Source organism: Mastomys coucha, unplaced genomic scaffold (genome assembly GCF_008632895.1).
Source record: "Mastomys coucha isolate ucsf_1 unplaced genomic scaffold, UCSF_Mcou_1 pScaffold5, whole genome shotgun sequence".
NCBI lineage: Eukaryota > Metazoa > Chordata > Mammalia > Rodentia > Muridae > Mastomys > Mastomys coucha.
In genome coordinates this window covers 93,198,232-93,216,318 of record NW_022196911.1, presented here as the reverse complement: position 1 = coordinate 93,216,318, position 18,087 = coordinate 93,198,232, and the positions used below count along the sequence as shown (strand labels likewise).

Sequence of the window (18,087 nt, the reverse complement as noted above, 5' to 3'; positions counted from 1 at the left end):
AAAAAAAAAGGAAACACTCTACCAAGATGTTTATTGTAGTACTATTTTGTTTATATGTAATACAAACAAGCAACAGAACAATGTTTTTAACATGGAAGAGTCTGGATAAATAACTGCTTTATTTATAGGATGGAACATTATAAAGGAGTTCAAGTTAATAAGATTGTGCCAGATATGGTAATGTATACTTTTAATCCTAATGGACGCAGAAGCAGGTGAATTTCTGTGAATTCTAGGATAGCCTGGTCTGTGTAGTGATTTCCATGATAGCAAGGACTATAGAGTGACACCCCGACTTTAAAATAAACAAAGACATATATGTGAATATGCATTTGATATAAGTAAGTTGGATCTGCATCTAATACATTAATGCATTTGTAGAAGACACAATGTTAATAAAATTAGCTGGGAAAAGTTGTATATACCCTTGATATTATTGTGAAAAATGTAAAGAACAGTTTGTAGATCCTTGTGTGTTTGAACATTTATAGGAAAGATAGACAGTAGCATTAAGTTGGTAGTTATCTCTAGAAAATGCAAAGAGTGGGAGGCAATTTCATTATATTCATTCTGTAGGCCCCTGTTGTCCTGAGGAGATAAAATCCAAGACACCTAGTGGATACCTGAAATATGAGGGCATATTTTGTCTCTCCTGTGTATCTTAAGTGTTGCCACACAGTAAAAGAACTACTCTATTCTTCTCCCACCCCCACCCCATCCTTATTTTTTTCTTTTCTTTGAGTCAGGGTTTCTCTGTGTAGCCAAGGTGTCCTGGAAGTCATTCTGTAGACCTGGCTGTTCTTGAACTTTTTCTGCCGCCTGAGTGCTGGGATTAAAGGCATGTGCCACCATGCCCAGCTTGTTCTTCCATCATTAATGTTTTAATCCCTGCTTTATATTATTTATGTATCTTTGTGTCATTTTTCTAAGGACATAAAGTAAGTATTACTTGGACATAAGCACTTGTATATCTCTGCAGTCAGTCTGATAACTTGGTTTTCTTTCTTTTTTTTTTAATTAATTTATTTATTTTTATTTATTTATTATATATAAGTACACTGTAGCTGTCTTCAAACACCTGAGGGCCTCAGATCTCATTACGGATGGTTTTGAGCCACCATGTGGTTGCTGGAATTTGAACTCATGACCTCTGGAAGAGCAGTCAGTGCTCTTACCCACTGAGCCATCTCTCCAGCCCCAGATAACTTGGTTTTCTAAGTGACTAGTTGTAAGGAGAATATATAGTCTACATATGCTGGACAAAGAATTCCCAGGAGGGACAGGAGATTTTATGTTAATTTGTTTAGTTTTAGAAAGCATTTTTTTTTAAACATTTATTTTATGTATATGAGTACACTGTAGCTGTCTTCAGACACATCAGAAGAGGATATTGGATCCCATTGCAGATGGTTGTGAGCTACCATGTGGTTGCTGGGAATTGAATTCAGGTCCTCTAGAAGAGCAGTCAGTGCTTTTAACCCCTGCACCATCTTTCCAGCCCTTAAAAAGCATTCTTTTTAAACTTTTATTTAATATGTGTGTATATGTTGTGTGTGCTTGTGAGTGCACACCTATCCGTGCTCACAGAGGCCAGAGGGAGATACCCCAGGAGCTGAGGTTATGGATATTTGTTAGCGTCCTGGTGTGGATGGGATGCTGAGGACTGAGCTCTACCCTTCTCTTCTTAGTGGCTGAGCTATCTGTCCAATCCCCAATGTAAAATGAAATTTTTTTATATAAAGATTTAAGTAGAGAAGATTTTATATATTGATCAGATGTTTAAATAGTATAAAAAGTGTAAGCATGTATTACTGCTTTTAATCTAATTTAGAAAATATGAGTTGCTTTGAAGTATTGAAACAACTTATCTATTTTTACCATTGTATAAATAATTAATCTAGGTTTTTTAAAAATTGCATGAAAGATTAGCCCAGGTAGAGGGTAAACATAATTTGTGCTATTTCTGATAACTGGTTTTTCTTTTCTTAGGTAAGGCAGGCAACCAATCAAATAGTGATGAATTGTGCTGATATTGACATTATTACAGCTTCATATGCGCCAGAAGGAGATGAAGGTAAGAACTGTTTTTCGTTTTAATTTGGTATGTGAGGGAGATGGGTCGAACCTGACTGACTTAGACTTTCAGATTGAAACTTCAATACTGCCTGCTTTAAAATGTGCTGGGCATGGTGAATCATACCTGTCACCTCAGAATTTGGGAGGCTGAGGCAAGAGGACTGTCTTTATGGAACTATTTGAATAGTATTGTCTAAGTGTATGCTGAGATAAAAGAAAAGTCAGAATTTAAATTCTCCTTGAAACAACTTACATAGTTATCCTGGGAAGTCCCTCTTTTTTTTTTTTTTTGGAGACATGGTTTCTCTGTGTAGCCCTGGCTGTCCTGGAACTCACTCTGTAGACCAGGCTGGCCTCCAACTCCAAAATCCACCTGCCTCTGCCTCCCAGCTGCTGGATTAAGGCATGCACCACCACTTCTGGGCTGTATTTTCTTAAAAAGACCTCACCACCTTGAGCCTTGAGATAGTAAGTCTTGCTTATAATTGGGAAAAATACTTGATGAACCCAAGTGTTAAAGTTAGAAGTTGGGCCGGGCGGTGGTGGCGCACGCCTTTAGTCCCAGCACTTGGGAGGCAGAGGCAGGAGGATTTCTGAGTTCGAGGCCAGCCTGGTCTACAGAGTGAGTTCCAGGACAGCCAGGGCTACACAGAGAAACCCTGTCTCAAAACAAACAAACAAAAAAGACCCATGCTGTAATTTTGTGTGGGAGCCCTACTAGCATTTTTAAATGAGAACTATTGTAGATAGGTAGTTTCAGTAAGGTTGTTACAGTTTTGAGGTTCAGATGTTATCCTACACAAGTTGGATGGGCCGAACTTCTTTTTACTTTTGTGTTTATCTTGCCATTCCTTGTCAGAATGTTTTATTGGTTAATTGTGGAAAATCTCATTTGACATAGATTAAATTACCAATATTTTTCTTAATTTCTATTTTTAAAGATTTATTCATTATTATATGTAAGTACACATTAGCTGTCTTCAGACACACCGGAAGAGGGCATCAGATGCCATTACAGATGGTTGTGAGCCACCATGTGGTTGCTGGAAATTGAACTCAGGACCTCTGGAAGAGCAGTCAGTGCTCTTAACTGCTGAGCCATCTCTCCAGCTCATCATGACTTTTTTGTTTTTTGGTTTTTTTTTTCGAGACAGGGTTTCTCTGTGTCGCTTTGGCTGTCCTGGAACTCACTCTGTAGACCAGACTGGCCTCGAACTTAGAAATCCGCCTGCCTCTGCCTCCCAAGTGCTGGGATTAAAGGCGTGGGGCACCACCGCATGACTTTTTCTTAAGGCATCTTAAAGTACAAAGATGAGGTAATAGTGGTTGCCCATGCTGTTGTTACAGTTAGCTTATGTTCACTAGTTTGTGAAGTAGAGCTACTTCCTACATTTTAACTTTAGAAAAACAAATTCTTCAGATAGACTTGAATGAGTGCAGAGTTTGGAAAGATTGCCTGGTAAATGAGAGGATGATGAATTTCTTCACTTCTGAGGAAACTGGAAACATTTGAGATAGTTCCATGAGACTAGCTTTCAGTTAAAAAACGTATCAGTCAGTATTGGTTTTGGTTTAAAAAAAAAAAAAACAACTACCAAAAAAAAAAAAAAGTGGGGTGGTGGTGGTGCACGCCTTTAATCCCAGCACTTGGGAGGCAGAGGCAGGCGGATTTCTGAGTTTGAGGCCAGCCTGGTCTACAGAGTGAGTTCTAGGACAGCCAGGGCTATACAGAGAAACTCTGTCTTGAAAAACCAAAACCAAACCAAAACAAAACAAAACTGCCATCTATTATGTACTTAATTAGTCTAGCCTCTGTACTTTGTGTTATAGAAGATACAAAGACCTAGAATCATCATTCTTTTTCTTTAATTCTATGTGCACTGGTGTTTTTCCTGCATATTTGTGTGAGGGTGTCTGTCCTCTGGATCTGGAGTTACAGACATGTGGGAGCTGCCATGTGGGTCCTGGCAATTGAACCCTGGTCCTCAGAAAAGCAACCATTGCTCTTAACCGATGAGCCTTCTCTCCAGCCCTGACACTGTAGGGTTTTAACGGTTAATGAGGCAGATCTAGTAAAATAAACATACTCCCTTCTGTAGGCATTTTAGCTTACTTAAAAAATAAGAACAAGGGGCTAGAGAGATGGGTCAGTGATCAAGAACACTGACTGTTCTAGAAGTCTTGAGTTCAATTTCCAGCATCCATGTGGTGACTCATAACTATTTTAATGGAATCTGTTGCCCTCTTCTGGTGTGTCTAAGGACAGCCACAGTATACATAAAACAATTAAATTAAAAAAAAAAAAACCAAACCAAACAAAAAAACCTCCAAACACTTCCTAACCAAATTGCAGGAAAGGAGCAGAGTGTTTACAAGGTTTGGTGTGTGTGCAGCTGAGGGATGCTAAGCTGGCAGTGGCCTGCACTGGAACAGCCTGAGGAGTGCTCTTACCTTGTAAGCAGAGAGGCAGTTCCTGCTTAAGGAGTAGGATCTGTAGAGAGACTCTGATAAACATGCCATTTTTAGATGCTTACAATCTTTTCCACATGGCCGTGGTGGGGACGCCTTTACTCCCAGTGCTTGGGAGGCAGAGGCAGGTGAATCTCAGAGTTGGAGGCTAGCCTGGTCTTCAGAATGAGTTCCAAGACAGCCAAGGCTACACAGGGAAACCCTGTCTCCGAAAAACAGAAACAACAGAGTTTTCCTTAGAACTAGCTAAGGCATGTTTCTCAATCCTTTTCTCCTGTAGGGTCAAGAGAAACCCAGAGTTATAGTAGAGCTCATTTGATATTAGAACATAATTTACAAAATGATAATTTTATTGATATTTTAAGGTTTGTGTAAGGAACAGTGATAGATTTAGCCTCGACACACACACACACACACACACACACACACACACACACACACACACACACGCACACAAAACAAATAGTTGTAAATTTGATCCAGAGGTATTTGCTGGCAATAGGAAACATTTTAATGTAACTATGATATTGCCAAATACATCAGGTACCCATTAATACTTATGATTGATTACTTTCTGCAAGATTGATTCAGCAGGCGTGGTGGCCCATACCTTTAATCCCTGCTCTATAGAAGCAGAAGGAGGTGGATGTTGTATGAGTTTTGGGACAAACTGGTTCTATATAGTCAGTTCCAGTCCAGCCAGGAGTACATAGCCCTGTGTGTGTGTTGGGGGGAGAGCCACTACATTTTATGCTTAAAAGTAAAACCAATCAGAAAAGTATTTGAAGCCATGAAGTTGTTGCAATGTAAGTTGTTAATAGGTGAAAAAAGGTCATCTTGTGATAAGTGCATTAGTTCCGAGAAACCATTAGACTCTAAGGTACTGTATTTTAAGCACAGTTAATTTAAAACAACTGAGATCTTACTCAGCAAAAATGGCTGAAGACTCTTTTTTACTGTTCTGCACTTCAAGGGTTGGTGAAACACTAGCACTTAAGCCAGTGCAAGGAGTGTTCCCTCCCTACACAGGCAAGGCTAGTGTTGTCACAACGTCCGCAAGGAAATTACGAAACTCTTGAGTGCCTGAACTCAGGTCCTGACAGGTAACCAGTCTTTTAATTTACCATTAATAGACAGATTTAGTAAAGCCATGTCAAAAAGGATCATTGGAAAGTTTATTTATTTATTTATTTTTTATTTTAAAATTTTTTTTGGTTTTTCGAGACAGAGTTTCTGTGTAGCCCTGGCTGTCCTGGTACTCACTCTGTAGACCAGGCTGGCCTCGAACTCAGAAATCCACCTGCCTCTGACTCCCAAGTGCTCGGATTAAAGGCGTGCGCCACCACCGCCTGGCCATTGGAAAGTTTTGTGCTGGCTTTTGCCTGAGTGTATCCCTTCAGATAATATGCTTGCAGCATTAGTGTGTGAGAAAGGGTTTCCCCAGGTAGAGTATGTTTATTCAAAGCACTAGAGCATAGTTCCAGATTTACCAGCATCACCTTGGCATATCTATATAAGCTTGACCTAAATTACATTGTTCTTTAAGTACAATTGTGTATTTGAATGTGTGCTTATGGAAGTGTGCATATATTTAATGTAATAAAAGGATATTGCTAAATACATCATCAGAACAAATTGTTAAGCCTTCACTTGATTGTAAGCCTTAGTCTAACTTTTAGTAATGTATATTCTATCACATAATTATGTATATAGATAAATAATACAATCACCTTCTTTGAAGTAGACAATGATATTTCTCAGAAATTTTGTGTGGCCCTTACAATGGGAAGCCTGACAAAAGGAAGGGCACTATGCCACTCTCCCAGACTCCTGATCCATGTTGGAGCTCCTGAACCCACTTGGTGGAAGGTGACATAGTTAATGTGTTGTGGTGTGCACTCCTGCTGGTATGTAGTTCAGTGGTAGAATACGTGTGTAACATGTGCAAACCCCTGATTTTCATTCCTACTACTATAAATACTGAAATATTCAGAATCTTTCAGACAGCTCCTTTTGGTAGATTTTTAGACAACCAGGGTTAGTAGATTCCTCATGCACTCCACCACTCAATTATGTCTTACCCAGGTTACTTTCAGAGAGTTTTTCTTTTGTTTCATTTTACTTCTTGAGAAGGGGGACACTAGATAGTCAAGATTGGCTTAGAACACTTAACACTTAACCTCCTGCTTCATCTTTTATTTATTTACTTTTTGAGACAGGGTTTCTCTGTGTAGTCCAGGCTGGCCTCAAACTCAGACAGAGATCCACCTGCCTCTGCCTCCAAAGTGCTAGGGATTAAATCTGTGCACTGCCACTGCCTGTCTTGTCTTGTCTTGTCTTGTCTTGTTTTGTCTTGTTTTGTCTTTCCTTTCCTTTCTTTTTCTTTCTTTTTTTTTTTAAATTTACTTTTGTCTCTGGTTTATTTATTTTTTTAATATAGTGAGAATGGGAACATAATGTCTCTTTGTCCTATTGCTCTTTTGAGGAATGGGTAAAGTCATGTGTGACTGACTACTCCAGACCACATCGAGGAACCAAATCCTCTTTTCTTTCTTTTTTTTTTTTTTAAAGATTTATTTATTTATTATATGTAAATACACTGTAGCTGTCTTCAGACGCACCAGAAGAGAGCATCAGATCTCATTGTGGGTGGTTGTGAGCCACCATGTGGTTGCTGGGATTTGAACTCATGACCTTCCGAAGAGCAGTTGGTGCTCTTCCCCACTGAGCCATCTCTCCAGCCCCCAAATCCTCTTTTCTAAATCAGATGGCCACCTTATTTCACTTTTAACATATCTTTATTTTCAGAGCTATTTTAGGTTAACTGCAGAACTGCGAAGAATATACAGAGAGTACCCATATATCCCTGTTCCTGTGCACTCGACAGCTTCTTCTAATGTCAGCATGCTGTACCAGAGTGCAATTAGTGGTTCTAGTTGATGAATTTCCTCTGAAACTTTGTCATCTAATGTCTGTTTATGCTTCAGTCTTGATGTACTATGTGTGGGTTTTGACAAAAGAATGATGACAAGCATCCACTATTGTAGAACCACATGGAACTGATTTCCTCCCATTAAAAACCATCTCTACTCTACCTGTCCATTCCTCCCCATCTGTCTCCTGACAGCCAGCAATCTACTGTGCCTATAGGCTGTTTGGTTACCAGGGTTTTTTTTTGTTTTTGTTTTTGTTTTTTCAAGACTGGGTTTCTCTGTGTAGCCCTGGCTGTCCTGGAACTCACTCTGTAGACCAGGCTGGCCTTGAACTCAGAAATTCGCCTACCTCTGTCTCCCAAGTGCTGGGATTAAAGGCATGCGTCACTACTGCCTAGCTAATTACTAGTATTTTTAACTATATGTATGTACTTCTCTCTTTGTGCATATGATTTTAAGTGCCCACAGTGGCCAAGCGGTGTGGGATATCCTTAGATAATATCCTTGGTTACAAGTGGTTGTGAGCTGCATGGTGTGGTGTTGGGAATTGTTCTTTGGATGAGCAGTGTGTGTGCCTAACTGGTGAGCCATCTCCAGCCTAGTGCCCAGTTTTGTCTTTTCTAAAATTATACAGTTGGAATCATACAGTATATAGTTTTTCCAAATTGGCTCTTTTTGCTGTAATAGTATACATTGGAATTTTTTCCATGCCTTTTTGTGGTTTAATAACTTGTTTCCTTTTAGCACTGAATAATATTCCAGTTGGGTGTGGTGGCACAGGCTCTTAATCCCAGCACTTGAGAGGCAGAGGTAGGTGGATTTCTGTTGAGTTGTGCCAGTCTGTTCTACACAGCAAGGTCCAGCCAGGGCTGCATAGTGAGATCCTGTCTCAAACAAAATAAATGTCTGCTTTTACATAGGCTACAATTTATTCACTTACCAGAATGTTTTGCTTGCTTCCAAATTTTGGTAGTTATGAATCAAGCTGCTGTAAACTTCCATATTCAGGTTTTTGTTTTTAAGTTCCTTTTTTGTATATATACCAAGGAGTATTTCTCTTGTCTCTTTCTGTCTTTCTGACTCTCTCTTTTTTTCTCTTTTCATTTTCTTTTTTTCAGATGTTCTCATTGCATAATTAAGGCTGGCCTTAGGCAGTGGTGACACACACCTTTAATCCCAGCACTTGAGAAGCAGAGGCAGGCAGATTTCTGAGGCCAGCCTGGTCTACAGAGTGAGTTCCAGGACAGCCAGGGCCACACAGAGAAACCTGTCTTTTTTTTTTTTTTTTAAAGGTTTATTTATTATATGTATGTACACTGTAGCTGTCTTCAGACACCCCAGAAGAGGGCATCAGATCTCATTACGGATGGTTGTGAGCCACCATGTGGTTGCTGGGATTTGAACTCAGGACCATCGGAAGAGCTCTTAACCACTGAGCCATCTTGCCCTGAGAAACCTGTCTTGAAAAATAAAAAACAAAAAATAAAACAAAACAAAAAGTCTGGCCTTAAAATGAGGGTCCTCTTGGCTCAGAATAATTTTTAGTAGTTATGACCAACACTGTGTTAAGTGTTTAATATATAGAGCATAATAAACATTTAATTTTCTGGGTTTTTTATTTGTTTATTTTTTTGAGATAGGGTCTCACCATGTAGCTCTGGTTGTCCTACAAGTCGCTCTGTATACCAGGCTGTACTCACTTCATAGTGATAAGCCTGCCTCTGCCCCCCAAGTGCTGGGATTAAAGGTGTGCACCATCATGCCCAGCTATACCATACATTTAATTTTAAACAATTAAGTACATTATGGTATTATTTTAATCTTAAAGGTATAGAAATAATGTGGAATAATAACATATCTGATCACATTTTCCTGTTCCTATACACATAAGATCTTGTGTGCTAGATAAGCTCTATGCCAAGCACTTAGCCTTATTCTTCCATGTTAAGATTAATTTTTCTAAGTGCTTTTAGACAAGGTTTTACTGTGTAGCCTAGGCTAGCCTCTAATTCAGCTTTTCTTTAGCCTTTAGAGTACTGGGTGTGTAGGCATGTATCATGCCTAACTGACCTTTAAAACATTTTTCAGTAAAGTTTAAAATGAGTTTGTAAGACAAACATTGTGGCCCATGTGAAATCTTGACACTCAGTTGCTGAGGCAGGAGGATTGAGAATTTGAAGCTACTCTGGGCAACATATAAATAGTATGATCTTGTCTCAGAGAAATGTGAAAATAATATAAAACTGTGTTTATACTTGGTGTATAGTTGTGTCTACTTAGAAGATTTACTTTAAAGATTTATTTATTTTTTGGGATTGGAGAGATGGCTCATGGTTGAAAGATGGCTCAGTGGTTAAGAACACTTGTTCTTACAGAAGACAACTCATGTTGGCTCACAACTTTCTATAACTCCAGTTCCAGAGGAGCCAATGCCCTCTTTTTTTTTTTTTTTTAAATCTGTTGGCACCAGGCACACATAGGCAAAATAGTCTTCTGTATGTATCTGTTTGTATGAATGAATGAATATATGTATGTATATATTTACATACATATGTATGTATTTTTGTATACTGCATGTGCTATAGAGATGACTCAGTTGTTAATAGCAATTTAAATCCCAGCAAACACGCTGGCTCACAACTGTCAGTAACACTAGTTATAGGGGATTCTTTGGCACCAAGCATATATGTAGTACAGGCAAAATACCCATACACATAAAATAAGAATAAATTTTGTTTCACTTTGTTTTTGAGACAGAGTTTATCTGTGTAGCCTGACTGTCCTAGAACTTGTTGTGTCTGGTCTCGGATTTGCAGAAATCTCTCTCTGCCACTGAGTGCTGGGATTAGAGGTGTGAACCGTCATGCCCAGCTCAAACAAACAAGAAAAGGAGAAACAGGGAAGAGAATAAAAAGAAAAAATATTCTGAGCCAGACTTGGTGATATACATACCTATAATCACAGTACTTGGGAGGAAGAACCACGGATCAGTCACCTTTAACTTCATAACAAATTTGAGGCCCACCTAGGTGGGCTACGTGAAATTTAGTCTTCAAAAACTTAAGAAGTATTCTCAAACTGAAGACCTACCTCACAGGCAGTCCAACTGCCCGATGTGTAAAGCCTTATTTTTTTTTTTTTTTTTTTTTTTTTTTTTTTTTTTTTTAATTTTCGAGACAGGGTTTGTAAAGCCTTATGTTTAACCTCAATAGCACAAAAAAGAGAGCGGAAAAAAAAAAATCTCTTCTGGCCTGGAATATATCTGTGGTAGGATGATTCCAAAGCATTCATGGGGGCTCTGAGTTCATCAGCATGACATGAACAAAAACCATATTTCTAAGTTTGTGCATGTGTGTGTGCACATACGAGTATATGTAAAAGTCAAAGGACAAGTAGCACCTGGCTCTTGCCTGTGTGAACGTGTGTATGCATGTATGCATGCATGCATTTTTGTATACCATATGAGTGTTTGATCCCCACAGAGGCCAGAAAAGGGCATTGTGTCACCTAGAACTGAAATTATTATAGGTTGTGAATAACTAGCATGTGGGTGCTAAGGACTGACTTAACTTGGGTCCTGGTTGAACAGCAAGTGTTCCTACCTACTGAAACATTTCATAGGATCTCACAAGACTTCATTTATATGTGTGCATTTAAAATGGGAATATATCAGCAGTTAAGAGCACTGACTGCTCTTCCAGAGGTCCTGAGTTCAATTTTTAGCAATCACATGGTGGCTCACAACCATTTGTAATGGGATCTGATACCCTCTTCTGGTGTGTCTGAAGAAAGTGACAGCGTAGTCACATACATAAAATAAATAATTCTTTTAAAAAAACCAAAAATCCCCCAAAACCCAAAATGGGAATATAAGGTGTTCTTAGGCCAGTGAGCAGCATATAAGTATCATGAAATGAATGTAAACTGTAATGTTTGTTAGTTATGATTTACTGTTATATAGTCTTTTATTTTAAAGATTTATTTATTATATTTAAGTACACTGTAGTTTGTGTTTAGACTCTCCAGAAGACGGTGTCAGATCTCATTATGGATGGCTGTGAGCCACCATGTGGTTTCTGGGAGTTTGAACTCAGGACCTTTGGAAAAGCAGTCAGTACTCTTAACCACTAAGCCATCTCTCCAGCCCCTGCTATATAATCTTTAGTATTAATGTAAAAGTAACTTTGAGCCATAGCTTGTTCTTTTTCAGTTTGTTTTCCTTTGATGATACATATTAGTCTTTTTGTTTTGTTTTTATTTCTGGAAACAGGCATGCACCAACCAGACCTGCCTCTTTTTAGGCCTTTTTATTTTTTAGTATTAATACCTTTCTAATCTTTGTTCAACCAAATACTATCTGTTACAGTGTTTGAAGCACAACAGTATACTAGACTGCAGCTTGAAATTTTATTATGCTTATTCATAAAACATTAATGTCGCCTGTGCCCCAACCAGCCATGTCGGCCACCTGTCCTTTATAAGCCAATTAAAAGAGCCAAATTAATAGTGTAAAGCAGAAAAAGATATACTCAGTTTGACCAATGAGAAGAAGGACAAAGAGAACCAGCAGGTTCCCTACTTTATCTTTGTGATTTTAGCTTGAGGCTAAGGTTTAAATAGAAGGCAAGAAATTTGCCTAAGTCTAGTGAAGTCATGGTTGGATGCTCATGTCTCGCCTGCAAGTTCAGTCTCTTGAATGATTATCTGCCAAGTTGATAATCTTTCTCCTTGACACAGTTTCTCCTAATGTCTTAAGACTTTTCTAAGCAGGAGATTGCTAGGGAAATTCTGACTTCTTGGAGTTCATCTTTCAATGTCTGATAGCCAAAAAGAGTCATACAAGAGTCCCTTTAAAACACATGCTCTCTTGCCAGCTGTCCAGTTGAATTAGTAAGCGTAGTTTTTATCAGTACGACTTAAGTGATGAGCTCCATGGCATGAGAGCTTATGACTTTATGAGCTCTTTCCTTGTGTAAGTATTTGTCACTGTGTCCAGAAATTGCCTAGTTATTGGGCAAAAGTCTCTTAGCATTTATGAGGTCCTGGGTGTGATATCCAGCACTGAAAAAAACAAACAACAAAACAACGATCAAAAAAATCAAAACGACCAACCCCAAGGAAGTCTTTTTTTTTTTTTTTAAGATTTATTTATTTATTTTATTTATATGAGTACACACTGTAGCTCTACAGTAGTTTTGAGCCTTCATCTGGTTGTTGGCAATTGACTTTTTGGACCTCTGCTTGTTCTGGTCAACCCCGCTCAGCCCCGTTCGCTCCAGTAGACCCTGCTTGCTCCTGCTTACTCAGTCCCTGCTAGCTCTGGCTTACAGACTTTCCTATTATTATAAATAAGTACACTGTAGCTGTCTTCAGATGCACCAGAAGAGGGCGTGAGATCTCATTACGGGTGGTTGTGAGCCGCCGTGTGGTTGCTAGGATTTGAACTCAGGACCTTCAGAAGAGCAGTCAGTGCTCTTAACTGCTGAGCCATCTCATCAGCTTCCCCCGGCCCCCAAGGAAGTCATTCTTTTTATTTTTTCATTTGAACCAGGATTTCACTGTGTAGCCTTGGAACTGGCTGTGTAGATCAGGCTGGCATTGAATGCAAAGATCTGTCTATATCTGCCTCCTGAGTGATAGGGTCAAATTTGTGGGCCAAGTGCTGGGCATGGTGGTATATGTCTTTAATCCAAGCACTCAGGAACCAGAGGCTGGCAGATCTATGGATCTATGAGTTCAGGGCCAGCCTGATCTACATAATGAGTTCCAGGACAGCCAGCCTCTGTATAGAGACCCCATTTTAACTTCTGTCTCCTCACAAAAGCATGGGCTTACACACCTACCCAACTAATTTCAATTTTCTTTCTTTTCTTTTTTTTTTTGGAGATAGGGTTTCTCTGTTTAACAGCCCTGACTGTCCTGGAACTTACTTTGTAGACCAGGCTGGCTTCTGCTTCCCTGGCAGAGGCTTATCTCAACATTCTTTCTTTGTACTTATACTTTATTTGGGAAGATAAGTGGTTTATATCATACTACAAGACAGGAAACTGTAACCTCAAAGAGTGAGGGTTTCCCTACCTCCAGCAAGCAAGGAAGCAATTCAGCAAAAGGTCGGTGCCAGCTGGGTGTCATCTCATCCAATTTTGTTCTGACACTATCTACCTGTAGATGGTGGAGAGTCAGATACCAAGGTATTCCTGGCTCTCTCTTCAGATATCAGTTGCAAACCCTGATGATTTTTACCTTGCTATTAATCTCCCAACTACCCCCGGTCCTTACAGCAGCCTCTTGAGTTTGGATGACTCTACTTTAGCAGCTCACAGCTCTCAGTTGTTTGTGGTTTATTGCAAAGGATACAGGTGGCACCATGTATAGTACCATGCATGGTGGTACAAGCCTGTAATCCCAGTTTTTAGGAGGCAGAGGCAGGGCGATCTCTGATAATTCAAAGCCAGTCTGGCTACCTAGTGAGATCCTTAAAACAAGCCAGAACGGAGTATGGGGAAAAGGCTCATTCTTCTCTAGGAATTTCTCTGTCTGACAGCTCTCTGAACTTTCTCTGTTTGAGGTTTTTGTTTTTTGTTTTTTGTTTTGTTTTTTTTAGACTTGCTTGTCTAATGCTAATGGAGTTAATGAGAAAATCCAGGAAAGCCTTGGCCAGATCCCTCTTGGCATCTCAATGTATCACTCCTGCTTCCTGTGTTTCGGACATGACATTTTGTGAAATAGTCGGGGCAGGGAAAGACAAGGAAGATTAAGTTTTGCCTAATTAATTAAGACCTATGTGGGGATGGAGTTATGAGCTAGGGCCATTGGGTAAAGCTCCAAATACCAATAGATTACTATATTCTAATAGGCAACAAGAGTACTTGCAGAATGAAATAGTATTAAAGGAGAGAGAACCAGAGACAGAGACAGATGAGGAAGGAAAAGGGATATCTACAATGAGGATTATTCTTTTTTTTTCTTTGTTTTTTGTTTTTTGTTTTTTGTATTTTTGAGGCAGTTTCGCTGTATAGCCCTGGCTGTCCTGGAACTCACTCTGTAGACCAGGCTGGCCTCGAACTCAAAAATCCAACTGCCTCTGCCTCCCAAGTGCTGGGATTAAAGGTATGCACTACTACTGCCCTGCTTCCTTTTTTTTTTTTTTTTTTTTTTTTTTTTTAAATTATTTGGGTATCATGTAGCCAAGGTTGGCTTTGAACTTACTATGTAGTGTTGCAGGATACTTGATTATACTGTGAACCCTGAGATTGTGTTATTTACTGAAAAAACCGGTTTCTAGTTCTGGTGTGGCTCAGCCCTTAGCACATACCTTTTAATTTCTCTGGCTGGAGTAAAACACACACCTTTAATCATAAACAATGAAGATAAAGTTAGTTTGTAGAAGGAAACACCCATGTTTGAAAGTGATGTCTTTCTGTTGAGTGGCAGACAAAGAGACAAATCAGAGGAAGATTTTGCAGAATAAGATAAGCCCAACTCTAACTAGGAAAGGGGGGCTACTTTATGAGAGCAGTGGAGAGAGTTGGGGAAGAGAGGGAGGGAGAGAGGAAGAGGGGTCAGTTTTACAGAGAGATAATGAAGAGAGAATAAGCTAGATACAGGTGATGACAGAAAGAAGCCAGAGAATGAGGCGGAGCCAGAAGAATAGAATAGATTCCACAGTTAGTTTGAGGCCAAGCAGAGGAAAAATTCAGAGGTACCAAGAGAAGCTAGATTGAGTCAGTTGGCATAGAGAGGAGTTTGAGCCAGAACAGCAGAGTTGACCAGCCAGCCAGAGTTCAGAAAGAACTAAAAAGGGTGAGCTTATTCAGCAGTAAGCCTCAGAGGCTGAAAACATTCCAGGTCTAGATAAGATTGTATGGAGGCTAGAAGCTTCCAGGACTAGGCCTAGGTTGGCAGACAGTGAGCCTCAATATAGGAGAATAAAAAGTTACTTTTACGGGGCTGGAGCTGTGACTCAGTAGCTAAGAACACTGCAATTTCAGAGGTCCTGAGTTCAATTCCCAGCAACCACATGGTGGCTCACAATGGTCTGTAATTGGATCTGATGCCCTCTTCTGGTGTTTCTGAAGACACCTACTGTGTACTTACATACATAAAATAAATAAATAATTTAAAAAAGAAAAAAAAGAAAGAAAGAATATGTTGGGGCTGGAGAGATGGCTTAGTGGTTAGCCTCTTTTTTATTTGTTTGTTTGTTTGTTTGTTTTGAGACAGAGTTTCTCCATGTAGCCCTGGCTGTCCTGGAACTCACTCTGTAGACCAGGCTGGCCTCAAACTCAGAAATCTGCCTGCCTCTGCCTCACATGACTATTTTCTTCCGAGAAAACTTTAGAGGGACTTTGGTTCCTTGGTAGTTCTGAAGCCTAGTTGTACCTACAGTTGGAAGTGTGTACTGTGGGATAGAATGTAGTGACAGAGCACTGGACTGTTCTGGTCTCCTGGTCTCGCACTGTTGTCTTTTAGTGTTTTATTAGCCTCTTGCAGTTTGAAGTGTTTCTGTAGATTTGTAAGAACAAATTGGTTTTAGTAATCCTTGATCAGAATAGTTCAGAGCTACAAGAATACCATTTTCTCTTAGAAAAGAACTTTGGCTGGGGAGGTGGCTTAGTTAGTAAAGTACTTGCCACACAGTTGTGCAGACTTGATTTAGATCCTCAGCATTTACATAAAAGTGGATTTGGAGGTCACTGCCCTGCTAACCTAGCCAAACCATGAACTGTGGGTTCAATAAGAGACTGTCACAAATATGAGGTAGAGACTGATCCAGGAAGACACCTGATATTGCCCTTGGTCTCTACTTGCACATACACCTATATGCACATGTGCACACCCACGTGAAGGTAAATATGCCAAACATAGACAAAAGAATATTGCTTTTTGTTTGTTTGACCATTTGAGACAGTATCTCACTGTCATTCTAGGCTGTCCTCTAACTAATCATGATCTTGCTGCTTTAGCCTCCCAAGTGCTGGGTTTGCTGCTGTGTGCCACCACACCTGGTAGAGGGGACATTGTTAGTTATTGAGTTGGTAATTGCCTTCCCTTCAGGCTATTATAATTGTATTTTAGAGAATCACTTTACAGCATATTTTTAGTTTTTGGTCTAGTAGAGAACAATTCTATCTATACCAAATGTTGGGTATCTGTTTAAATTTAGAAGAAATTTTATGATAGCAAAAGGAATTTTAGAAATGGGTACAAGAAGGCTACTAAGTTCTAGTCTAACCATACAGTTTTCATCAAATCCTTAACTCTATATATTTCATTTTCTATTTTCCTTATCTAAAGTGAGGAAGCTTTACTCAGGATTATTGAAACGCCTTCATAGTCTGAACTGTTTTTATTGGCTTTGTAAAGGTTTTAGTCTTACAGACACATGTATAAACTACAGTGATAATATAAAAATGTTTGAAATTCTGCTAGCCAATTTAAAGCACATGAAGGGTGTACATGCCTGTAATCCTAGGAGCTGGGGTGAAGAGCTGGGAGGACCACTCCCAGCCTATCCTGAAATTGTGCAGTGTATTCTGCTGCATTCATTTTAAGGCAATTTAAAGCATATGAAGGCATTCATTTTAGTAATGAATAAAGTTTGTAGGTTTCAGCTTTTAGATTGTGTGACTATGGACAGATCTAATCAACATTTCAAAGCTCCAAGAAGAAAGTACTCATTATGGTCATTGCCCATTTCCCCTCAATTCACCACTTATTTATTTTAAAAAAAAATTAATTTTGTTTGAGACAGTTTTTCATGTAGTTTAGGCTGGCCTCAAACCTACAGTATATTCAGGTCTGGCCTTGAGTTTTTGATTCTACTTCTCTAACTTTGTTTATTTGGGCAGGGTGGTGGTGTGCACCCCATAATGTGGGTTTCAGGGATCCAGCTCAGCTTGTCAGATATGCGGGCATGTACACTGAGCCATCTTGTGGCACAGCACCATGCTCTTAATTGTTGAATGACAATTGATTTTGTGAGTCTACCACATTTTATCTATTCATTAGTTAATGGACATTCCATGATAGAAGCCCTACATTTGAGCTATTATAAATAATACCATTATCATTTGTATTCTTGTATATATACAAGTGTTTGTGTAGATATAGAGACAGAGAGAGAGAGATAACGAAAACACACATGGGCATGGGATTGCCCACCATAAACAAGGCAACTGTATATTTACCTTTTGATGAAGTAACAAACTGTTTACTAGGTGTCCACCCTTAGGTATTCTCCCAGCAATGTAAGTGTGCTTCAGCTCTCTAAAGCCTCTCCAGGTGTGGCTGGAAGTGTGGCTGTCATCATAGCGGGTTTGAATTGGTATGTTTTTGTGATGTTGATGCTGAATATCTTTTCACATGCTTATATATTCTTTTTAAAGATTTGTTTATTTTATTTATTTGAGTACACACTGGAAGAAGGCATCAGATCCCATTACAGATGGTTGTGAGCCACCATGTGGTTGCCAGGAATTGAACTCAGGACCTCTGGAAGAGCAGTCAGTGTTCTTAACCCCTGAGCCATCTCTCCAGCCCTTCACATGCTTATTAAGTCCACACCTTTTTTTTTTTTTTTTTTTTTTTTTTTTTTTTTTTTTTTTTT

The 18,087-nt window shown here is 39.3% G+C and overlaps 1 protein-coding gene across 2 annotated transcripts in view; it reads left to right on the top strand.

Moving 5' to 3' along the window:
• Positions 1-18,087, top strand: part of Npepps (aminopeptidase puromycin sensitive) — an 85,438-nt gene that overhangs the window by 10,373 nt on the left and 56,978 nt on the right. The window contains exon 2 of one of the 2 annotated variants that reach the window (XM_031355078.1): positions 1,990-2,074. In XM_031355078.1, the coding sequence (XP_031210938.1) occupies positions 1,990-2,074 (85 nt within the window). Of the gene's footprint in view, positions 1-1,989; positions 2,075-18,087 lie in introns of those variants that run through there. The other variant, XM_031355079.1, reaches the window with a different exon arrangement.